Source organism: Hylaeus volcanicus, chromosome 5, assembly GCF_026283585.1.
Source record: "Hylaeus volcanicus isolate JK05 chromosome 5, UHH_iyHylVolc1.0_haploid, whole genome shotgun sequence".
Taxonomy (NCBI): Eukaryota; Metazoa; Arthropoda; class Insecta; order Hymenoptera; family Colletidae; genus Hylaeus; species Hylaeus volcanicus.
The window spans coordinates 9,073,352-9,098,950 of NC_071980.1; the positions used below are offsets into that span (position 1 = coordinate 9,073,352).

The following is a 25,599-nucleotide window of genomic DNA, read 5'->3' on the forward strand; positions in this document are numbered from 1 at the left end:
TCAGTCGGTCACAATTTCATAGAAAAGTGGGCGGTAGCGGTGGAAAATTCGAGACGCGATAATCCGAGATAGAACACGATTCCGTTGGTTTCCGTGAAAACGGGGGCAACAGGCGCCCAACGCAATCATCGCGTAACCGCACTTGATTCGAATAACATCCGCGAACCCAAACAAGGCGATAAATCCGAACGAAACCAGCCCCTAATGGCGAGGGGGCCGAGGGGATACGACGGAATCGTTTTCGAATAACAAACGTAATTCGCCGAATAGAAATGGAGTCGCAGTCGAGTGCGAGTCGAAAAGTGCGAGCTTCCAAACAAGGAGGAGAAGGAGGAGGAGAAGGAGGAGAAGAAGGATGGGGAGCGCGGGAAGCGCGGATCTTACAGAGGAACACGGTTGGCGTTAATTTCGCCGTGCAGCCTTTTCGTTTACCCGGCTGCTAACGGCCGTAAAGCGGCTCGTTGCTTTATGCAAATTTAAAATAAAGCGCGCAATCTGACGAAGGTCTCCGAACGAAGAATACTCCCGCCCCGTCGACGTCCCTCCCCCGCGTCGCCGTCCTCGCTCACTCTCTGTCGACGTATTTCGTCTGGACTTCTTAATTGCGGCCTATTCTGCATACACCGGCTCGCCACGGCCACTTAACTTTCCCGCGAGACACTCCACGATTATATTTGCACCCAGACACGTGCCCCCCGCGCACTTTCTGCCTTGCGCTGCGTCACTCCGATTGCATCCTGCTCGTTTGTCTCCGGATGCATCCCTCGCGAGACCGTCGTTCGGTAGTACAGCTGTCGGCGCGGTGTCCATCTAATCGACCGCTTAAGATTAATCGTGGACAAGCTAATTATGAAATCCTGGGATAGGGTTCGTCGATCTTTGACCTGGTCTGTCTGTTCCATCGAACTAGCATCGGTAACGGTTAAGTCGTTTCTCTAGAAGCATCTACTATCTTATAATACTTTTTTTTCTTTCTTGTGAAAAAATGATGGAGTTCCTTTTCCAGAAAGAAATAACGTTCGCATTCCAGATAGATGGACGCAGGGATACTTATATCGGATGTTGGAGGTAATCGATATTTGAGGGACTCCGAGTGGCTGTCAACCATCCCTGAGTACCTCGGGAGCACGAAAGGAGGCCATGTAAAACGAAGAAAAATATAAGTCTTCGTCGGTTATAGCCTCCACCGGAGACGAGCTTTCGAGTTTTTCTTTTACCTTTTAACGATGATGGCGGTCGACGACTTCTTAAAAATATACTTCGTTGCAAAGAAGTGCATAGTACATCCCCAGTCACAAAGCATCGATTGTCGAAGCGTTTCGAACATACACGCTATAAATTGCCAAGTACAAATGATCCAACTGTTTTCCTTCCGAGGAGCCCGAGCAGTACTCCGATCGACATATTTCACGTTGAACTATTTTAACGATCTCGCGTCATGACGACCCATTCGTCTCTGTCGATTCCACTCTCCTGTTTTCTCTTTTCTCGGTTGGAAATTCTCGACCACGTTGCCCTCGACAGTCAAGAAGCACCGTGCAACGTCTCTTCGCTTCTTTAATTTGGATCGAATCGATGCTCGACCCGACGCCTAATGTATCCACGTTGCGTTAATTCGTTCGGCTAAGCTTCCACCGATTCGATTATCGCGGGATCTATGAAGATCTAACGCCGGGGGATCGTACGGTTTCCTAAAAATGCAAAGACAAACCACGGCTGGATGTACGAATCCGATCGGTGGTAAATTTCTTTCCTCTCCCCAGACACCAAGATCACATCGGCGTGCCCCGCGGTAATTGGCGCATAAATTTCTTCTGTTAATTACCCGGACGATAAATCTCGATTATCTGATCAGGGAGAGGTGATATTAACAGGGCTGCGCAGGTTTTGCTGAAATTAAAACATAGCCAGCGGGGAAACGTTACGAACACCGGCCGCGCCTGCGATACGCGAGCTTAATACAAGCCGAATCACTGATAAACTCGACTCTCGCGTTGTTGCCCTCGGATTAGTCACGGTGAAAGGGCGCTGTCAAAATATAAGCGAGCTCATTCGACGCGATAACGGTAGTAGTGGTTCTGTGGCGCTCGAATTTCCATAACGTTCAATCGGGAGATGCTTTGCACGGGCATTAGCGCGACCAGATCGACGTCGATCGAACGCGTTAATCGGTGAATGTCATGGACCACCTGGAAACGAAGAAGGACCACTAGTTGATTCGTTCGCCCGTCGATTCGACGCCGAGCAAGTTTAACTTTTGGCATGCGAATCGATTCAAAGATCGATCATTGGGAGAATCGCGACGAGAAAGTGACGACGAGTAAGATAATCTTGTTTTTCTTTGGTTATTTAAACAGACTCGAGAGGGAGAGTTTCTGATCAAACGTTTTCGTTTAATCGGAAAGTAAACTGCATTCTACTTTCGAGAACGATAACGCACGAGGTTCTCGATTTCAATCCAACGATCGATATCCAGTCAGTAGGTATCGCGTCGCGCAAAACAACGGCTTATCAGATGTTACATAAAGCAGACAAGAATCCTGCGGTGCTTGTAAAAGTAAATCGCAGGAAACTGTTCTGAGAAGGGAGTTACAAATCTGCACAGTGTCATTCCGCCTGACACAAAGGAATTACGCGGGTATCCGTTACACGATCAACGCGCCTTGTTACACGCCCAAGATGGAGGATTATTAAATCACGATTATTGACTCGCTAATTCGCCAGAGATCGCTATCGAGAGGCAGGGTTCTGGTTTGTTCGAATGGACAATCAAGTTTTTTATTCATTGATTTATTAAGTGAGACTATACGTGAAGTTTCGACGATGCGAGATGATTTAAACGAGTCGTAACCACCTTCGTCGCAATGACTTTGCCTGACTCGTAAACCAACCGATTGGATACATTTTACATGAACGTTTTCTTATTATTGTAATTATACATATTCATGGTTGAAACATTAATAAATCACGATGTGACATTTGAATTTCGCGTGATTACTCGTTTCCAGAGCACGCGACCCCGAAGATGACTCACTTTAACGCTCAACATACAAGAACCCCGGTTTAAATCTACAATAACGGGCACGCGGGAGTGCCTCCGCCGTGAGCGCGGTGAAAAAGAAAACCCGCCCGACAAATAAATTGAAAAAATCGAATGAATAATTCGAGCCAGGTTTCGCAGCATCGAGAGGCCGCGGGCGAAAAAGAAAGAAATTCGAACGGAAAATTACCGGTAGTCGTAAAACTGATTTCGCGCCGGTGTCGGTTTAATCCGCTCGAGCTGGCGAAAAAAAATATTAATTCGCCCGCTTGAAAACCCGGTCAAACGGCTGCTTAAGGGCACACGGGGAGAGCGCCGGTAAAAGCGTCGCGAAAGCATGTAATTGCGCGTGCTGCGGCACGCATTAATTTCTTTCGATTTAGCTTTTGTACGACGCGACAAGAGAATGGCGTGACGTACGAGTGTAGAATTAAAAATTCCGGTTATGGAATTAACGCTGGTCGCCGATTACCGTGGCTCTGCTAAACGTCTCCCATGTCGGTTCGCGTTATGGATCGCGTTTAATTCTATTCTTGAGAGGCACGTAACGCTGCGTCGTAAAAGTAAAATTGATGGCAACGAATGCATCAAAATTATTTACCATTTTCGTAATTGTCCCGGCGAATCGATTGCGCGAATGCACCGCTACGCGATCGACTCGTACATTCTTTTCGAAGTTTCGATTGCGTCGCTAAATAGAATGAGATGATGAACGATGGTCAGCATTCTACGGACTACGCCGCGCCGCTTAATATCGGGAATGTTGGCCCAGTTTGCGCTCGGAAATCCGGTAATGAATCGTTCTGTCGCGAACAGAGGGAACCTTCGCTCGTCTTTCCCTCGCGAGAGATACCTAAGTACAACTGCATTGCACTGACACGGTAACGACCTACATAAAGGAGGAAAAAAAAGGGGGAAGAGGAGACGCTTTGAAGAATGATACTTTACGAGCTCCGTGTTTTCCTTCTTCGCGTTAAATCCCTATGAAACTTTGTATCGAGGTACACGCGTGTACGAAGGATAAACGTTTCGAAAAAATCTACAAGTGGAAATGGTATCTACATGCGATGGTAATGGCAAGAGGATCCCTTTAGAATCGATACTCGCGAGACGTCTGATCGGCGGCAAACGCTTATCGCTAGATAGCGTCAAACAAAAAACTACTCCGTGCAATGAGACAATCTGTAGTCCCCCGATTCGCCGATGATCCCTCGCAAAACGTTCCGCGTTTCTCTGTCTGTAATCATAGTCGCGGATACTTACATGCGCGTCCACTCGAGAGCGAAAACGGAGAAACGAGGACGTAACGCGTTGTTGCACGGAAACGGAAGAAAACGGAGGATGCGTTGTTTTCTTTTTACTTTTTGTCACGAAACAGAGACAGGTGAACATAATACCTGCATCACGGAGGTACAATGACGGGCGTTGCCTGTGTCCAGAGGGGGCGAGACGAGACTATTCACGAGGGGTGCGCGCGTTTTTAGTGCTTTTCATCGCGTACACTGTACCCCGTCTAGGGCCACTCCATCACCCGACGATGACACCGTGACTGCGGTTATCTATCCGGTTGTCTAGTCTAGAGTGGCTCTGTCTCTCGTTTTTCGCCTCCACCTTTCGCTGGTCTTTCGCCCGTACGATGTTAAACCATCCACGGGCAAAACAACGATTCGTAGATTTCGTCGACCCTCGGTTTCTACCCTTCTGCGTCTCTTTTCTTCTTTTCTTTCCTTTTGTTTCTTTTTTACTCGTAGCGAATGGTGTCGCGTATCGTGTCGTTGAAACGGTGAAAGAACTCGAACACCGGACGTCGAATGACATGCTCGGTACACGTTTGCTACTTCGGAGAAACAAGTCTTACGTCAGGAAACGCGCGTATGCGTCGCGTCGTACCGTCGACGTGTACGGTACCGTTGTCCGCGCGTAGCCGTCCGTCATTGCGAATGAAAATGAAACGCGACGTTCCGGATGCATTGTATCGAGACATTCCATGGGTAATGGTATTGTTTATCGGTTCGTACACAGCGCGCATCCTAACATGGGAGGTTTCCAGGCACGGTCAATGCAGGGCGCAAAAATAGTGGATAGAGTTAGCGTAAATATATGCGTTGCTAATACTTGTATATTCGCGCTTACCATTGCAGGAAGTGCACGATATTTGATCAAAATGTTGACCACGCCAAGGACCACGCTAGCGCACACATTAGTCGTTGGAAATATAAACCCAGTACGATGAAAGTAGCTGCAACGGGATTTAAAAAACGCGATTCAGCTTTCGCTTATTTTGTACGCCATGCAACTCAACGCGGTGAAAAGATTATCATTATCGTGTGTTTTCAGACCTGGGTGTAACGATACGATCTCAGCAAAAGAAGGTAAACTGCATCTAACGCGACTGCATGAAAAGGGGGTATAAAGAGAAGGCGCGGTACGTGTGTAAATAATAATGCAGCCAGTTGCCTCGAATCGTGCAGTGTTGCGCACTTCTCGGTAAACTCGAGATCCATTTCGCGAGAAGGAAATGACGCCGAGACGAAGGAGCGGTGAGTGTAGACGCGTGCCTTCGCAAAATAATGCCATGGCGAAAGTGAAATTCCAAGGCGACGAATATCGATAAATTCCTTGCGTTAATTGAGTACCGAACGCGGCGATTCGATCGATACGTAAGATCACCGAGAGGAAAGGTGGATCGTGAGGGAAATTAAAAAGTCCACGGTACCGTCGCGTTTCATTTGATACGAGAGAGCAGTGGATTAACCGCAAACAAATCTCCAATCCCGGGTAACGAACTGACCTACATTCAGGGTGTTCGAGAGCCGAAGGACGGCCAGTAACGAAGGCAAACACAACGACAAAGTTTCTGGTACTTACTGGTGAGTGGTGACGTTGAAGAAGAGATGCGAGAACTGGGGTGCGGAGTCCTCCGGTCCATGTGGCGCCGGGAAACTCGCGACGAGCATCACTGGCTTCCGGGCGAAATTGTGTTTGCTCTGTCGGAGAAAAGCCACACTCTCGTTCGCTATCAGGTCCGGATAATAGTCCTTGCTGTACTCGAAGCCGTGCTTTATCTTCTTGCCGTTCATGTTGACGCTGTAGTTGTAGTACCGTGAATTCATTATGAGGCCGCCCCACTCCCGCCATCCCGGCGGTATGTACGAGCCGTTGTACTTGTTCAGATACTTGCCGAAGTACCCTGAAACGTGTGTTTGCGATAACGTGGATTAAATGCCTCCGCAGATAGACGGAGTCGCTTCGACTCAATTGATTCTGTGGCTAGATTCGGCGGAAGATTCCCGAGGCTTCCTACGTCAATTCCCGAACTCCAGTCGTTTCGTATATTTTAACCGTTTCGATTTTACATCCTTCAGTGTCCTTTCTTCACTGTTTAGACCATAGCGTAACAAAAGCGACATTTTGGTAGCGTAATATTTCGTCCACTGAATCGAAAAGGTTAATCTACCGTATCTCTGGAATATTTCATTCTGCGAAGCTGTTCATTTTGAAGGGAATTGACTTTACCCGTGATCAACGAATTCAATAAAACTTTTCGAATCGCGATCGAATGAGTAATGGTTGCAAAGCATGGTTGGAACTGACTAAAAAGTGCTCCAACCCTTTGTTATCGTAGTAGTAATTAATGCCCTATGGACACGCTCGGTTCGTCGCAGGAACTGACTCATGTAACGGTACGATTACTCTGGCCTGACGGTTTAGGCCTTGTCCAGAGAGGCGACTTACGCGCGATTCAAGACGCACGACTACGAGGTAACAGAAGACCATGTATTCCACATGCACTCGCGTGGAAGTCGCGCGACTCGAGATACTAGAGAACCGATCGCTGCGTCCAGCGGTCGCACGATAGTTGCAGTGACAGAGGGTAATATTTGGACAAGACCTTAGGTTTACTTCACGATCGATCGGTCAGTCGACAAGTTTCGGGGACAGCGTGTATTAAACCATGTAACATTCTTGCATCGTGCTATGTCCCTATGGCTATACATGTATGCAAACCGTTAAGTATACAAAGTTACTTGCCACAAATTTCATGTACGGAAGCTCTGTACATTATGCTCCATACATGGAACTTTAACCACTTAGCTTGGAATTACGTCTTCCAGGCGGGCAACTTATACTAGAGTCAAAGTATGTCGCACACATGCCCCGAACGCTCCTCAAACTTTGGTTCCCGAATCATTTGAAAAATATCATACTCGTTAATTATTAGGTCATCCCCCAAGTTCGTGCTACTTATCGTTTCGTTATTCTAATTAATATGCGGAACATAGCTTTAAATGTTACGAACAAAATGATTACCCTCTCCTTCTACGATCTTCTCCCACTTTTCTGACACAGTTATTGGACGCATCCAACCAATTAAGATAACCCCTTCGATGCGAATCAAGCCTATCTCTGTCAAAGTAATGAAATTCACACCTTCCCACGGTTATGCCCTCTAGCGAGTATGTGCGAGGAATTCCCGAAGAGGGAATTTCTGCCGAACGTTTCGACGGTTTTCTTTCTGTAGGGCCCCGATAAATCAAAAGGCAATCCCATTTTCCGCTCCGTGGCGTATAAAAGGTGCGTCGGTCAAGATTCATCTTGCCGAACGTTGAATTATTCATCGTGGTAGCATCAAATAATTAATTCAAAAGTACCACCGCCGTCCCTTTGGCCGTCCCTACGGCGTTTACATACCTGTACCGGTAGCCGCGGTAGGCCCCGGTATCGAGCCTATACCAAACCTTATTTACAACAGTTGCAAGGGAGAGGGAGAGTTCGGGGCCGGGACAACTTTTTGCCTGGCCAGGACCACCGAGCAGGACCAATCGCATTACTCTCGTTTTGCGCTAACCGATGACATCTCAATAAAGGGCCGCCTTGTCCACTAAATATAAAGAACAGTAAATCTTCTTGGAAGGGAGGCTGCTGCTTCCAGCGAAAAATTCGCGCGCTTTCTCAACGACTCTTTTACTCGAAACACTCGATGCTTCGCAGCAAACGCGATAATAGCTGAATGATCGTTGAACACCGAGATTCTTTCATATCTAACGCGATAAAATATCCACTCCGATGAATTACGTTTCTTCGATACTGTCAACGAATAAAAAGAGACCAGAAAAATGTTTTAATTTGGGAAGACGAATCCTTCTGTTCTCTATTGAAGATCGTTCGCCGGAATCGATGTTGGCCTGCTCTGTTTGAAAACGAAATCGCTCGTGACAGGACGTCCGCGCCCGTTTCGGTTTTTTCTTCAACGCGAGCTGTCAGCGAGACCGGAAGAGAGAGAGAGAGAGAGAGAGAGAGAGAGAGAGAGAGAGAGAGAGAAAGAGGGAGAAAAAAAGAGTTGCGGATTAATTAGCGACGTCGTTTAAAAGTTTTCTCGATCCTCGCGGCTAGATATTGTCGGGCCACTTTTTGAAGCCGAGACACGTTTCTCACGGAACAGGTTTAAAGGATCACGAGCTGATCTGGGAGAAGAATTTGCATAAACGACTGTTGCCTCGGCTCGGTGGGTAGCTGGTCCACGAGTGCGCCTTAATTATCGATAATTCGAGCTTATTGACCAACGTGCCGCGAATACGTAGGAGACGAAAACGACATTCCGAGTTGTAAAACTTTTGATCCGTTTTTGGACAAAGTATCGCCTCCTCCGTTATTGTATCACGAATTACGTAACGCCCTGCACTTGTATGCATTTCTTCGTATCGATTCGTTTGGATCGTTGCCGTTGCTCGGTGCATTTTCTCGGGGTCGTTGCTACGACCGCTCCAAGTGCACTTTACATGGCACTGACTTAGCGCCAGCCTAAAAATACCTGGATGCACTAGGGCAGCCGTAAATATCAATTAGATTCTTATCGTGCAACGCGATGCATGCGAAGAACGCGGGTCGGTGTACAGTGCGCTCCAATAACGATCAAGCCGCTGGTAACGAGTCTAATTGGCGCCTCGTAATTCCAGTTAATCACTGTCGTCGTGCTTTCAGCTAGATACGTTGTCGTAAAAAAACGCATTCCTCGCGGAAACGTTATCGAGGAGGAGAGGAGAGGCGGCGAGGTTCAATCTCGGCGATCTGACCCTATATTTCTAGCAAGTTCTTCCCTCCACGTGGATGGATCGCTTTTTCAATTATAACTGCGGCGTGCACTCGAGCTATTTTTCACCTCGATACCCGCCTACCCTTTTCAGGTTATAATATATCACCGTCGTTATCCGGCTTTCGTCTCGCGAAAACGGGTATACGTCAAGGAACAAACTTCGACGTCGTTCTCGATTCGACGCGGTCCGTTGGCGTGATACATCCTTTACATGAATCCGTCGGGTTGGCATGGCCCATATTCCCTCTGCATAGTGGTGTATATCCGCTGCATCGACCGCTGCAAACCTCCCTCTACCTTTTCCATTCCCTTGAGTTCGTTTTGTTTGTCCCGACTGAAGCTCGGTCCGCGACTGGCGCCAGGATATCACAGATCCTCCTTCGTTCTTTTGTCCCGCTTTGTCGGACAGACCGTTCGACCGACCGTGTGTCTCGGCTTTTTACGATCCAGACGCCGTCATCAAGACTGACCGTTATTTTTGCATTTTCATTTACGTACCACGCTCTTCTTTCTGCTGCACGTCGGTACACTAGGCGGTCTTACTCGCGTTCGGGAAGCAACAGGTAACACGCCGCGGCATCGATTGTGCGCTAGAATCGACCCACTTTTTCGACCAACGTTTCTTATTCGCTCATAGGCCCAGGAAATCAACGATAGTTGTAAAGGAGTTATTCTAAAAGAGAAATGAAAACTTCCATCCTCAAGAGACAACCTCAAATCTAACGAGTGAAAATACCCGCGATACAGTTCAATCGCGACGCCATTGTTTCAAATTGCTTTTGCGAAAACTGTAGAGCGCGTCCAAGTTGACCGAATTGGCGAACGGTACCACCGGTATTAACAAGGCCGATATATTTGGAACATCGCGATGCGCCGAAGCGGTAATGGGAATTCCCAATTATTTCGGTCGGTGGTTTCGTGCACCGAGGGTATTAACCCCCTTTCTAGGATGACTCGTCGATCGTTCACGAGTTTATGTTCTGTTTGTACGATTCAACCCTGGGACGATTGCTGGACGATTTAAAGGTGCATCGCATGCCGCCGCTGCAACGCGGCCTTAACGAGCCGTCTAATATTCAGCGCGAGCCGTAAGGAAGGTCGCATAACAAATAGGTGATTGTACGACGGGCACAAATCACCGGTTATTATACGGAAATTTCGTGATCGCGGTCGGATGCAGGCCAAGCAAAGGAAAAGTACGAGCGCCGAAGGAAACGAAGATGACGGACATGCGAGGAGTAGTCGAAAAATAGTTGCACGTTGCATCGAGAATTCTAGGAAGGATCGCGGTGGCGCGAGGATATTCGAGGCCTCGGGGCTGTTTACTCTCCACTTTCGTGTATTCTTCGGAATACGTTGAAGGTACCGATGAGTTTACTCTGGAATTTGAAGAGAAAGAGTATAAGCCGAATAAAGGGGTTAAACGTGCCCCTAAGCCTTTCAACATCGTTTCAAAGAATAGTTGTTTGCAAACCACCCCGGTAGATAAAACGCATTACGTTGCGCCATTACATCCTTTTCACGCATGCTTTGTTTTGCCTTCCGAACTATTATAGCCAATAAAGCGCGACGTTTCTCCTGAACATTAATCATAGAAACCGTTCCTGACAACTTTCATGGTACCAACGTCTTGCGGTGAGGTTGCCGTCATTATGCAGTTATCATGATTATGCAGATAATAAGGCCCGATTTGTCTTATTACCGGTGCAAGCGTCCGTTGTCTCGTCTTCCTGCTCCTCGTTCGCTCTCGAGTATTCTTTTGTTTTTGTTTTTTTACCATGGCAAATAGACATTCGTTCAACGGGGAGCGCATGACGTGCATATTAACGTACAAGATTCGACGGACGGATAAAATGCGAGATTCGAAATCACAATGCTCGATCCATTTACAATCAATCGCGAGTGTTCAGCGACTTGTACGCTATCGAGGGGAGGAGTGTCTCGGATTCGCAGCTGCACCTGCATTATCTGTTTGCGACGACTCCCACGAGCGCCACATTGCTGTTCGACATTCCTTGGAATCCGAGTGGGTGGTTCGCATAGCGAGTACTTCGAACGCGCCTCTCGGTTCCGCCTGCTTCGCGAGTACGCAAAGTGTCGCGTCCTCTGCTTCGCGATTCGCTTATAAATCTCGAAAGGACGAAGATTATCGTGAAAGCGACGGCCGTTGTTCGAGAAGCTCGAGGGAACCCGTCGTTCCAGCAGCTTGAGGTGTCATACGTTTTCACCCAATAGTAGAGAACGTCGCGCGCCTTTTGACGACGGCGCAGAGAGGGTCGCAAAACCCCCAATGAATGCACCGATCCGCAAGAGCTGCACCTGCATCGTGGGGGCCCTTTTGTGAGCACGGTGTGCGCGACCCTCGTGTATCTTCCAGCGAACGTGTGGGTGCCCTACGTTAGTCCGCTCGTCTTCGACCTGCCCTTCTCCTACCTCCTCCCTCGACGCAGCTTCTCCTCTCTTTCCGTCGTGTCCCAGGAGCACTCGAAAAACTGGCGGGCGCGTCCTCTCGAGCCGTAACAACCAGGAACAATGCTCTCCCATGGGTCTGCAGCGCGGCGCGATTTAAATTTAGATAATCTCACCTGCACGAACCAGAGAAACCCTCGTGCTACCTGCACTCCGCGTGTGCGCGCATACGGCGGTGCTGGGTGAAATCGGAGGGTAGCCTTTTCGGCTGTTTCACGCGCGAAAATATCAATTACTCGCGCTCTGTACAGCTACGACGCAATGTTGCTATGAAGTTTCTTCGTATGGAATTTCATCGCTATATCGCCGATAACGAGCTTTCTCCCTGGCAGGCCTCGCGGGCTTATTTTTGTAAAAGTAATCGCGATTCCTAAATCGTAACACGACAAGGTTTCTAGAATCGTAGGTGCCGACTCGATTTATGAAGTCGTGTTCAACACGTTTGCCACCACGCATCTGGCTTATCAACATAGGTTGCGCGACACATTACGGCTTTGTGAAAGTTGTGGAGGAGTATGAAAAGAACTCGGAATCTATTATTGTCTGAACGCTGGCTCGTAAAATACGTTAAAGTAATTTCTTTTATATCTTGTATTATCTTCGAATTCTATGATCCTGTCGATGTGTGGAAACGATGATGTGTCTCCTATCGCTAGAACGATGAATTGCCACGTTTGGGCCATGTACCTGTTAATATTCGGTATCCTGCTCTCGTTTGCTTTGCCATATTACGTTACAGGTATGTTCGTGGAGATACCACGATGCGATTCAATGGATCCCGAGAGATACACGAGCATACAGTTCCAGGGAGAGTAACGACTACGTCAGCGACGAACTGCGCAGTAACAACGGCAACCTGGACATCCTGATAACGCCTGATGCTCGCTTCAGGATCCTCACGAACGGTCCAGCCGACTTTCGTGCGGTACCTCCGCATCGCTGCTTGTATCTATGTTCGGTTCTTCCCTTACACCCTTTCGGATCGTACGATCGTGTCCATGCTACGTAACTTCAATAGCGCCAGATATCGTCTTCCGATTGTGTATCTCTTTCGCCTCTCGCGATACCCCTGACAGGAACACGGTCATCCTGGAATCCCATCAGGATCGGTGCAAATTGAAATATTTTTTCCTCCGCTCTTGAAATTCTCGATTCTGATTTCGTTGAAAATTTCGCAAGGTTCGAAGAGGAACCGATCGGTTCTCTAGAAATATTCGAACACGGTTCGGGGAATGCGAACCTGTACGAAGCTTGCGAATTATGAGACAGCGGGCAGGGAACGCAAGACGAACAACGCGATATATCGTTTACTAGGATCTCCCGAGTCATCGCGAACCTCTATCCCCTTTTCTCGAGTCTCCCTCTCGCTTGCTTGTATCCACGATTCACGGAATACCCTATTCGATCGCCATATACGACATCCCGGAACCGTGCGAACTTACAAGCGTATAAGGAGATTTGTTTTATTACAGGCTAGGCTGGCAACCTGGTGCGTGAGGGTAGACGAGTCGGGTATAAGTTCTGAGCACACATCGATGCGAAAATACGACTGCGAACAATCGGGTATGCCGATGGAACGTAAATCCCGTGTAAGCGGACGTAACCCTGGCCATGAATTCTCTTGGGTTGGGCGCAACTGTGTATCGAAGCTAGCTGCACAAACCGTACGACTGAATCCGAATGTAAACTTTTTTCTTTTAAGCGCAAGTTATGGATTGCGGTAACTATCATTTTTCTACTCCCGTAGAAAGTGGTAACTGGCCTCGGAAATCGAACCACTTTTACGATGCTCCAAATACCATCGTGATCTCGTTTGCACTACCACACCTTGAATATGGCTCGGCTATTTGATCTTTGTATCGTCCTATGACACGTAGTTTATTGAAACTGGCATCATGATTTCTCCATTTCCAAATATGTATCTTGAAAGACTTACTATTTCCAATTGTTTTTGTAGAAAATTACGCAACACCACGAGTACCGCTCCAAAACATTGATCGATCCTTTTCAAGCGTTCCGTGCGCACCAGAAAAGCATTCGCCGATAGCTTCGTTAATACAAGAATGCGAAAATCATTCCACGGATACTGCGAAATGCAACAGCACACGGTTCAGCGGGTTTTCGATCCTCTCGCTAGCAGACTTTCAGGAAACACGCGTGCAACGTGGTAAAACGCGAAACTGGCGAGCGAACCGCTAATTATCGAGAGTATATCCGTATGAGCGCCTAGAATATACGCCTTTCAAACCGAGAAAAATCCAGCGAACGTATAAACGCAGTACAAAGATCGCTTCGAAAGAGCGAATACCGGACACGCTGTTTGTCGAGGATATCGTGCAAAGGGAGACGCACTTCTCATGACCGTTTCGCGGGACCCCTTCAAAAAGCTTAACCGAACGTATACTTATATACTTACACGATTCATATTTTTTCCTCTTACAGCTATTTCACTGCACGCCAACAAGAATCGGCTAGAACACACCGCATGGTCGCGTGATATCCTTTCCGAGAAACGAAGATCGAGATCCCGTGAACGGCCTGGCTTAATAAGTGTACCACGGCTCGTGTTCGATTTGCATAGGCAAATCTTCGAAGCGAAACTAGATAGCTCCACGGGACGTCGATCACCGCAAGCTATACCCCCGTAAAATCCATTAGGATCTACCAGATATTCTATTAAGATATCAGGCTCGGGCAACGATACGATGATTCCGATGCATGCATGCCATTCGCCATCAAGTGCAACCATCGATAGATCGGGAAAACCATTTTTCGTATCGTTCCTCGAATCGGTCACGACCGTGCATACAAGGTCCGTGACATTTTCGACGGTCACGACGCGGTTAGAAATGCATCGAGCGATTTCGCACACGATGCGATGCTTTGTTTGACGATGGTCCTCTGCGCTGTTGGGATTTTCGGTTAACAGGTCTGACCGGTGTAGGGTACGCTACCGAATGTTTTCTCTCCTCGTTCTCACTTTCAACACTTCCAGCATCGAATCGAGTCCTTTAGTTATCCTTCCGTTGAATCTATTCTATACCTGGCGGGGCACTCCACGCGTGTGTGGCCTTATCATTATACCCTATGGGCCGCAAAGGGCTCCGTGAACTGAAAAGATCTCGTCTAAAGACGCTGTCGAAACTCTCTGCTGTCTGCATCGCAAACAACAATTCGAGCTTGAAAAATTAGAGCTTGAAAAATTAGAGCTTGAAGCGGCACTGCTCTTGTCCGTGGTATTTTGTTCTTCTGAATTCTTTGGAAACATTAGGCCCTTAACCTTTTCTACCATATTCAAAGTTTGTATAAGAAGGCTTCAGCGGAGAATGTGCCACTTAGAAATGGTATATGTCGTGGTAGACTCCTACTGCTTAAATTATCATTAGTAGTCGTATCTTTAATTTATTCGTCTTCCTAGTTCTTCCATAGACGCAATTACAATAACGATTTCCGTACTTTCCTTCTTACGCCTTATCGCCACTTAGTGTCAACGATGATTACATCGCAAATAGCGTTTCCTGTAAGATATGCAAAGTTGACATTTTGCATGCGCTAAGCAATATACCTATTGTTCTAACGCTTATCTTCCACACCCGCGATTCGCAAAGCAATCGTGTATGAATATTTCTTTTTTAGAAGAGTTTTGCTACAGGTACTCGCTACGTACGAATCGTCCGATACATCGAATTCATTGTTTAAACGGAAAAATCGATACGAAGCCTCCAAACATCGAACGTTACGTACCGTTTTCTCTCTCGACCCGAAAGGATTCGAACAATCGAGACAAATACCGTTGCCTTGTCTACGCCTCGCGTTTACTTCCTGCCGCCGCGTTATCCATCGAACCGCTTCTATAAAGACCGCCGTGTATCGATCGACGATCGAAGGTCGCGTCGCGTGGGTATCGCAAACGCGGTTTCGTGAAATTCGAGCTTCGCGTCTGGGTGCAAAACGAGAACCACGTCTGCCCAAAAGATTCTCGTACGCGTCAAACTGGTACTCCCGGTTTCGTATCCCCGTTTCATATCTGTTGCCAAGATTCACGCGCATGCACCCTCGAGTAACACGAAACGATCACGAGGACTAGTTCTCGGACTTAATTAGCATCGGCAAATTCAGGTCTAGTTTCACGCCCGTCGGACAACGTGGGGTCGCGAACGCGGCTTAAAGGTGAGGCCAGGCTAACGTATGCGCGCGTGACAAGATCCTCTTGCGAAGATAGCGAAGAAAATTTGTCGCCCGGCCTGCCAGCCCCGGTATTCTGGTCAGGGACACTCTGTACAACAGACGACGATAACGAAACCAGTTCTCTTTCTTTGCCCGTTCTATACCGACCGATCGTACGCTCGTCGCGGATCACGACTCATAATTATTCGAGAACCGATACGAACGATCCTAGGAATCGCGTCGAATCGACGCCCCGCGCGTCGAATAACTTCCCGCTAGGACGAGATGAAAACGTAACACGGCACGACAGCCGATGAGTCGAAACCGTGAAAATAACAGGTTCTTAATTTTCGAGATGGCCAAAAGCCGGTAGTCACGACCAAACCGGATCGCAAAGCGAGAGGTTTGTTTAATGCCTGGGTAATTTGAACTCGTTTCGCCAAAAATGGATAGCTGTCTGGTTAAAAGCGAATTACGACTGGGTAAATTGATTAATTATCACTCTTTCCTTCGATGAGTCGCGAGGTTGCATCGCGAGGTGTCTTTTTACTTCCAAAGACAGACATAGTACGCGTTAAATGAGCTCTTGCAACCAAAACACCATTGGATATGTAAAAAGAGTCCGAGGAAACGAACTGTCGCGACAATTAGCCGACGTTGTCACTCTCCAGAGGCACTCTCCAGTCTCGTTTCAGTGAAAAAGACCACTTCGCGGAAGTGGATGAGAACGTCACGCGTCGCGAAATTTTGGAAAACCGCCAATTCCCTACCGGATGTGGACGGGGCTTAAAGGCTGCGAAGCCTGGCCTCTTTCAGGGAGCAACGTCCTACCTCCTCGAATATGGTCGTACGTAGAGAAGCTGGTGTAGAAGTACGGACAACGGGGAGACACGAACGGACAAGGAGAGACGTCGTCCGTCGTGGTTAAAGGGAATGCGAGCTCGAAGGGCTCTCCCAACAGGAGCCTGTCTACTCGTCGAAGGGTCGAACTGTCACGATCGTGAGAAGATTTTTGTCGCCGCTCGCGTTCCCGTACTGGTCGTGATCTCTTTTCTTATGTACTCCCCCAGTGATCGACGACAGCGTTGCGCAGAGAATTCGAATGCACGGGGGCCGGTTTCATCGGCTGCTTTCACGAATAATCTTCCGGCGCGCGATAGCTCGCAGGATCTATGCATGCTTGTGCCTGAGATACGAGAGCATTCGGTCTAATTTACAAGATCCTGTTTCCCGAGAGGTTGTTACTTTAACCTTCGAGAGACGCATGTCGTCGATAACTGGCATCAGGTTTACATAAGGACAACAAGTATTTTTTCTGGGAAAACGAAAATCCAAGAGAAAGCAAAACGTGTACGCTGACAGGAATAGTCTATTCAACGAAGGGACATGCGGTTGTTCCGACGTCGATAGCAACTGTTACCTCTTCCAAGTTAGATAAACGAGACCGTTTTGATGCAATGGAGTTCCAACAGCAGTCTGAACAAATATGAACCGGAATTCGAGGCAATCGATGAACAGTAAACACGTGAAATGGTCATGACCGTGATTACATCGGAAGGTTTCTTATCGTTTACCTTTGGCCGATACGTCGACTGGGCACTAGGTATATACGAGCCGTGTAGCCATCGACCGAAATTTTTTGTAATTGGATCCATGAAAGTAACATCAGAGCAATTTCGTCTGTAATTTGGAGATAAGTCCGGAGATTTGAAGATAACTATTCGGCAAAGTAGGCTGTCCGTAGGTTACTCCCAAGTTCGTGGAAAGCCTCCAGATTACAATGTTCCCGAACGTTTCAAGATTCCCCAGTTGGAACTCCTTGAAAGTACATTTAAAACAAAGCACGCTCGTCAACCTGGACCTTGACAGAATTACTCGAGTGAAGATGGGACTGTCGAAGAAAACCTATTTTTCCTTCCATCTTATTCTTTCAAACTTCCAGACATCCGCCTTCGCACAGGAGAATATTACGCTGTTGATTCCAGGCTCCAACAATTGAAATTTTTCCAATACTATAACAACCGACATTCCAGATAGAATAACATACCTAGCGTAGTACAGCTAAGTACAGCTAAGTACAGACTTGGATCGTTTCGAACCGTGCAAAAAGGTGTCGGTAAACACCTGCGGCTGACGGGAAGCCCCCTCTTTAAGAAGGGAGAGAAAGCACCGTCGAAACCTTACCGCCGATTCGAACAGGATAACTCGTGCGCCTTCGGTGAAATTACAAAAAGACCAATAGCAGAGGTGTCGAATATTCCCTGCCTTCCAACGCGTGGACCTTGGATCAGGTTCGAGACGCAAGGGTTCCTTTGGACGGCGAGACGCACGATGGTTCTGACTTCAAAGCTGTATAACTTCCTTCGTCCATTTTTACGACGATCGTGACGACACTCTGCAGACGGAGGTCATTATTGAAAAGAATATCGGATGTCGTGGGACGTCCTCTAAATAATCCCATCGCGGCTAGACTACGATACAGCCAACGACCAGCCCCTGCTCGAATCCTCGAAGACCTCATAATTGCATCCCATCGATCCCCCTACGTCGGGGATGCATCGCAACACGACGAGAGCCACTGTGCTGTATCTCGAGCACACAGTATCCAGCGAACAATGCAAATAACAATCGATGCGGCCTCTCCGCGATCCATTCGCCGATGGTTCCTGAATTATTGTTCCAGATGATCGATCGCATGGTGCAGCGACGGAACGCAACTCGTCGTCCTCGTCCGCGAACGTGTTGCAACCGTTTTTGGCCGAACGGAGAGGCTTCGAAGCGGTTCTACGACCGAGCAAGATTTGCCTGATATCCGCAGCGGGACAGGAGGGGTTCGAATGGAGAATACAATTGCAGACCATCGCACGGGACGAACGACGAGATCGAACTCGAGAATTCTAAGGGAATCCATCGCCATATTTGCTGCGGTAACCCGCGTTTTAATTCGAACGTCTGGGTTGGCACGTAATTACGTACTATACGCTGCAACATTTTTTAGAGTAGACTATGTTACAATTAGAATTAGAACACTGAAAGATACGTTTACGGTGATTACGGTCAATCTTTCCTATCTAATCATCCTACAAAAACGAAAATTGTTTAGGAAATGTACCATCCGATAGGTGTATGCTCGTCACAAATATTTTATACTTGTTCCGAGCTTGGTCCCTTGGTCTCGTGGACATTTCTACATTCTTATCCGCGTAACAAGAACGCAATGAACTTTGGGGGATTTCGAGGGATTCTAACGAATGGTCAACCATTTCGAAGTTTGAGTGGAAGATATGAAAACGGCTTTCGACCTATCAATTGAAAAATTTTACCGTAGCGAATGGACCGTTTCCACGATAATTGCTTATGCAACAAGGATTTATCGCGTCGAAGGTACTTGACTCCAATTACGCGCGGCGAGTCCGTTGCGCTCGCGTGGAAATAAATAGAAACGCTTCGCCTCAATTGAAGGTGGCCAGATTCTCTCGTAATGCAATGTCAGGGGTCAGCGAATGCGCAGTGGCGTTCCCGTGGCCGTTTCGTTGGATAACCGGCGTCGTCGACAAATGGCAAATTCCTCTAACCGCGCAGTCATTAAGTTGCGAACAGCGACCGCTAACGAAGAACGCGGCACCATAAATAACTTCTCGAAGAATCTCGACGCGACTAAACGCCCCGCCGACATCAACAAATTGCGTAAATTATAGGCTCATCGATACTCGAGGACATTGTCGCAACGATTCCAGCAAGAAACATACGTACGTACACGGCAAGACGGTCGGGCGTTCGCGTGACTGTTTCTTTCTTCGATGCATGGAAGGACAAGCTTGGAAGAGGCGGCCCGTCATCGAGGGGGGCGAAAAGGGATCGTTCATTGACGAGTACTCACCGGTACGATATCCCGCGTTGCTCAGGTAAGCGGCGAAAGAGTGCGGCTCGTGATCCCGTTGCCATTGGGGGCTGCTGCAGTTGTCGTTATTCGTGAAGACCTCGTGGTTGTGAACGTAACGGCCAGTCAGCAAGGAACTCCTGCTTGGACAACACATAGGAGTGGTCACGTATGCGTGTCTCAGCTCGGCTCCCTCGTCCCTTATTCGCCTCAGGGTCCGTGGCATGAAGTTCAGCGAACCTGAGGGATTGGACCAACCGCAACAGACGATCAAAAGGTTCGTTCGGTAGATCTACGTATGCGCCGAAAAGAACTCGGCTCGGATTGAAAGGCAGATAGAGGATTACTCTTTCTCCCTCCCTCTCGGGGAGATTACTTTTTCGGAGAAAGGTAAATCGTTCATGGGGGAATCGAGTCTGAGCTTTTATTTATGTTTATTTTTCGATAGGGATGTATCGCTGAATTAGGAGTAAATAGTTTTGGATTAGAAGGAACAAGAAGAGTGCAGCAGAATAAAGGACGGAACTAACCCAGTTCGACGTCCTGATCGTCTGTCAAAATCAGGACTATGTTTGGCTTCCTCTCTCTAGGCTGCTGATACGGCAGATAGGGTGAGTTCGACTGCGAATTGTAATTGTTGTTGCCATTGTAATTAGACTTGTGAAGGGAACCGCGACGCTGACCACCGTAAACGTCGTCCGCAGGGGCGTCCGCGTCCGTTCGTCTGGCATTGACACCCAACAATAACACGGCCAAAAACTGTAGTAACTTCCTCATGGTGGCTGGTCGTCGGTTGCAGACTCTTCCTCTCAATCGGATGTCATATCATGGCTGCTGCTGTAACAAGCGAGGCGTGTAGCGCGTTAACAAACGTTTGCGTCTGACGTTGATTGGATAGAAATCGCGATAATTCTTCCTTGCGAATCTAACGTTCGCCAAGATAAATATTGGATCGAACGATACGAAACAATTAATAATAAACTCGCGGGATACTTCAAAGGATCAACGTCTCGACGACTTGCATCCTGGTATGAAAATTAATTTTACTCGCATGCGCGTTTCCTGGATGTCACGCCGCACAGGAAGATCGCGGTACACGCCCCAGACCGCTCCAAGGATAAAATACTTACGCGACCGGAACCGATTGCGCAAAAGCTTTGTACCACGCGTGGTAGAATGTAAGCCCATTAATTATCACTGACAATTTCGTAAACACGCGGCTTGATTCGAGACTGTTTGGGGCGCGAAACAATTAAAAAAGAACTCGGTCGATTTCCAGAAAGAAATGCAACTCTATCGAAGGCCTCGCTGTCGCGACGTGATCCTCGTAACAAAATAGTCGGAAGGCGTAGCTGAGGCAGGTCTTGTTGCCCGGAGAAAGATGAAAGACGTAAAAAAGAATGGACGCAGCCTGACCGAGCTCCGGGTAGCGTGTACGCCGCGACCATAATCGGATAGCTGGGGGTTTTATGGCAAACCCTCGTCGCATTCCTCCTGGCGGACATCTCGCGAACGATCGGGACCCTCGTAAATAGTCGTTAGCACCTGTATTATCCATGTCTCGTTGAACGGATTATAGTTGGCGCCTAAATCAACGTTGTTCGGCCAATGGTTTCCCACTGGGACGGGTGCTCCTTTATTACTTACCTGCGGAAAAATAGCTAGAGACACCGCGGAGTCTCGACCATGGAAGGTATTCCAGGTTCGCAAGTCGATTTCTAAAAAGGATAAATGGATTTACTCTAAAGAGTGACCACGAACCCGATCGAACCGTCGAAGAATGGACATTCGAAGCTTTGGAACAGGAAGCGGAATACGGATGCGGATAACTGAATGCCTAGCAAATTTATGATGTGGTACGAATGGTTCTCACTGACTCGTGGAAACGTCGTGAAAAGACATTTTTCCATGGGTGGAGGAGAAGTAGTATTCCCATCGCGATCCTTTCCCCTCCCCCGCAACCCGACCTATTTCCACGAAAATACGGTCTTTTATTAAATTTCTCAGAACGTGCCAGGCTGTTTTCGCTGTTTCGACAACGGGACGAGAATAAGAAACGATCGTTGTTGTCCTTTTGGAGGGAATATTTTCTCCGTTGTTGTTGTTTTAGAGCAACGCGCTTTTCATTCAAATTTTAATTTCCTTCTTTGGGAAACGGTGTTACATTCGTATTTCGCGTTAACATTCGCCAGTTTTCACCTGGACGCGCCTTAAACATGATCAAACCAGCAAATAAGTTCAGGTGCGAGAGCTGCCTCGTAATGCACGGGAATCTACCTTCGTAAAGTTCACGCGAGTACTCCCATACGCAAAGACGCGCGCGTACATAGATCGGCGAAAGTAAGATTTCATCTTTATGTATCCACCTGGCGCACGGTATCTCAAATTGCTACAAGAACATCGCCTGTCTCCGCGTACAAGATAACGAGACAAAATAGGGGATCCGAGGAACACAAACCGTCTATTTCTCCCGTGGAGATTTGCTGGATTCCTCTCACCTGTCCGTGAGTAATTGTATAAAGGTTCGCCTACGATATTTTCTTTTCCAGGCAAAGTCAATTCCAGGTAGGCGTTTCAGCGTCGCTGTTTCGCTAGAAATTTCATGAATCTTCCAAGGACACGGCAATGGACAAGTGTAATCGTACTCGGTAAACTTTAGCTTTTCCATAATTCACGAGAAAAAGTCGATAGTACGGGAGATAGAAACATTCCTTTACAAGCAATGGCGTGTTAAACAAGAACAGACACGAGGCATCGGTCACGTCAACGATTAAACGAGGCCACCGTTAAATATTTTAGTGCCTACTTTATTCGATAGACATACTAATCCATTGGAAATAAAAATTCTTACTAACCCACGTAAACGATCCGACACGGTCGCAATAGCGTCGGGATTATGGATCGCTAATTAGCTCTCTATTCGCGCTGAGGTCGAAGCAAGTCGATTGGAAACGTGTCCTGAGGTGGCTGGAAAGATGTCAGGAAGTGATGTCACGGTCGATCTGGCTACTCGATCCGGTAGCTCGGAACCCGCATTAATTACCGCTAATTGATAATCACCTCGCCTCTCCCGGTGCAGCAGGTAGGCAAATAAGACCAGGACAGAGGCTGGAAGGTTCGAGCATCGAAGAAACAATGTGCCTCTTTCTCGCTCTTTCGTTTCGTTCCTCGTGGGACTCGCCGAAAGGATCCCCGCGCGATACATTATGTAATTTATCACGTCGTAATTGGCAATGCAGTCATCGATTAATTCGCGGTGGCTCGTGGAACTCGAGAGCGAACCCCCTCGACGCCTCGACAAAGACGGAAAGCAAGAAAATTAGCAAGTTCGCGTCAAAGTCTACGATGTGAACGAACGGTGATCAAATTTTGGCACACGGTTCGTTTTAATCATGCTCCTTGCATTACTCGGTTCAAGAAATTTGCAGTATTATCGCTCCCATGCGAGATTATCGTTGCGCTATTAACGCTTTTACTCGTCGCCCGTAGCTTCCACCTTTTCGAGCAAAACAGACCGGTGCATTGAACTCCACATTCTCTCTCTATCTCTGGCGACCGAGAGTTCAGGCATCGAACTCGACAGCAGCTAAGAATAGTAAAACAATAATCCCTCCGCCTGTTTCGCAACCGCAGAAATTGAGTAACTGCATCGCCGTGTGTCGCCGTCGCGTTCGAAACCATTGTGCAAACCGCCGTGTATACAGGAAGTAACTTCGATGTCGAGAAGCCGTCCCGTTTTCTCCGCGCTCCTTGAACTGGGAAACCGTGATATCGATCAGCCATCAATTAGCACTCGATCTCGTTAGCGCTCACCCGCCTAATCCAGACCTAACCCGAACTCTGGTACGCGAAACGTTGCAACCGCATCGACACGGAGTGATTCCGACGAACCGCGGCTCGTTTATATTCGATTCGCGAGCCGCAAACGTGCGCGCGTTTACCGTTTTTTCTCTCTTTGCTCCGTTTCATCTTCCTTCGTCGCTGGATCGCTTCCTTTGCCGACGTAATTTACGTACGCGAGAGCACGCTGAAAAGCAGCGTGGGTGGCGAAGCTATCGACAACAGATGCACGCTATATACGGTCGGAGTAGGTCGCAGGTAAAACGGATGTTACGTATTCGTAGCTCGCGTGTAAACCTGCGATGCGACACGCTCTCCGTCGGGAGTGTAGGTCGATCTCTGTAGGTCGGCTCGTCCGAGGAAGTGAATATTCATTCGAGGCGTTCGCCGTGCGTGGGAAGCGCCACGAAATTTATGACCGACTAAACGATCGTGCCCGTTGATCACGATAACGATCAACGCCACAATCCTGCTGGCCGAGACGCGAGGCGAAAATCACGTATTCGCGCGTACGTGGCGTCCGATCGGGGTGGAACGCTCTGAAATGCGTGCTCGTGTGGCCGCGGGAATTCGTCCAGTTACATCGGCTAGATACTGCCCAAGCAAATGGACATTTGGCGGAGACCATAAATGCTGCTTGGATATGATTTACCGGAACATTTGATTTTCCACTTTAACGCCGCGATAATCAGCAGGTACTCGCAGCTGGACCGTTTCTGGTCATTTCAACGCGAATACGTTAGCCTGTTTGATTTACAAGTCGCTGCTCTCGAGTCGGGGTGGTTTGCTCTGTTATTCGATGAAGCGAGACTAAAAATAAATTATTAAGGATCTTTAATTTTAGAATAAAGATGGACTCAATTGCTTGAAATACAAAGACACGGAGGCCAAGAACCGAGTGGAAAGACTGTTGCTCGGTTGACGATTCTTGTAAGACTACTTGCTGAAACGAGAGGAAAACTATTCTATGATCTCAGCATCGCCGAACGGACCTGTGCCTACGTTGAGGAGAGAAACTCGTAGCGAAAATTTAAAGCTTCAAAATACAATCTACTCTCTATATAAATAATAATGACAACATTGGGTAAACAGAAGTTAAGTAACTTGTTCGTAACCAGAGACATAAAGAAGACACCCGAGAATCTTCTTTACTAAACACTTTTGGATATCTTCGTGATACTTCGCGATAGAAGGCGTCGTTCGTGTCGGTGTTATTACGATTCACCGCTGTTGGCACCATATTCGACGGATGAGATGTTCTCGCCGTTTCAGAATCCCAATCGACAGGCTGATGATAGGCTTGAAGAACCGCCGGAACTCGTAACGCCAAGACGTTGTGTAGACCATCTGCGGTTTACAATTGGCCGCGGCTCGTCGAGCAAATAACAAGTCAGTGAATACTCGCGATTATGCATCGCGCGTACTTACGTGTTTGGAGCATTATTTCCTTCTTATAGACATGATTTGATGATTCCAAAACGACTTGGATTTGCATTGGTGCTTCCACATCTCAACTCCGCCTTGAACTCTCAATCGAGTATGGGATTAAGATCTCGCGATTTCTTGCGCGGTTACATACGTTCAACCATTTTGTTTCGAGAGAAGAAACAGGAAGAGAAGAGACAAATTACGAACATCTGTACATTCTAGGGAATCGGGAAACCGTAGTTATTTAATCGCCGCGTGATGTGAAAGTTACAATGAGCACGCGTAAATGTGGGAATTCCAGAGCGTATGGAACTTATCTAATTAAGGTAAGAGCACCAGCGGTGGACACCTTTAAGGCTTAATGCCATTTCCGTACTCGTTGACTGCGCTTTACTGGGAAGGCTTACAAGTAACACCTTTGATAATGGTAATTTTTGCGTTTTCACCGAAAACTGTTTGTTGGTGCAATCCCTTAACGCGTTTCATCAAGATGCCCCATGCCACAAGATGTTTTCGCGTTTTGATAGGCATAAAGAATCGAGCCATTTCGAAGAGGACCAGCGGAAAGAATCGAAACGAGCAAACGGACGGGTCCGTGACGGTGCGTTCACGGTTGGCGCGCGTAAATTTTGATCGCGCGTTTCGTATATCATCGCGTGGTATGTGATTTCTGACGTCACT

The 25,599-nt window shown here is 47.7% G+C and overlaps 1 protein-coding gene across 3 annotated transcripts in view; it reads right to left on the reverse strand.

Moving 5' to 3' along the window:
* LOC128876413 (extracellular sulfatase SULF-1 homolog) overlaps window positions 1–25,599 on the reverse strand; it is a 64,431-nt gene that overhangs the window by 9,196 nt on the left and 29,636 nt on the right. For 2 of the 3 annotated variants that reach the window (XM_054122756.1, XM_054122754.1), the window contains exons 2-4: window positions 20,181–20,487; window positions 19,651–19,890; window positions 5,909–6,230 (exon numbers count right to left, since the gene is read on the reverse strand). In XM_054122756.1, coding sequence (XP_053978731.1) covers window positions 5,909–6,230; window positions 19,651–19,890; window positions 20,181–20,427 — 809 coding nt within the window. In that variant the 5' untranslated portion in view covers window positions 20,428–20,487. The remainder of the gene's footprint in view (window positions 1–5,908; window positions 6,231–19,650; window positions 19,891–20,180; window positions 20,488–25,599) is intronic. The other variant, XM_054122755.1, reaches the window with a different exon arrangement.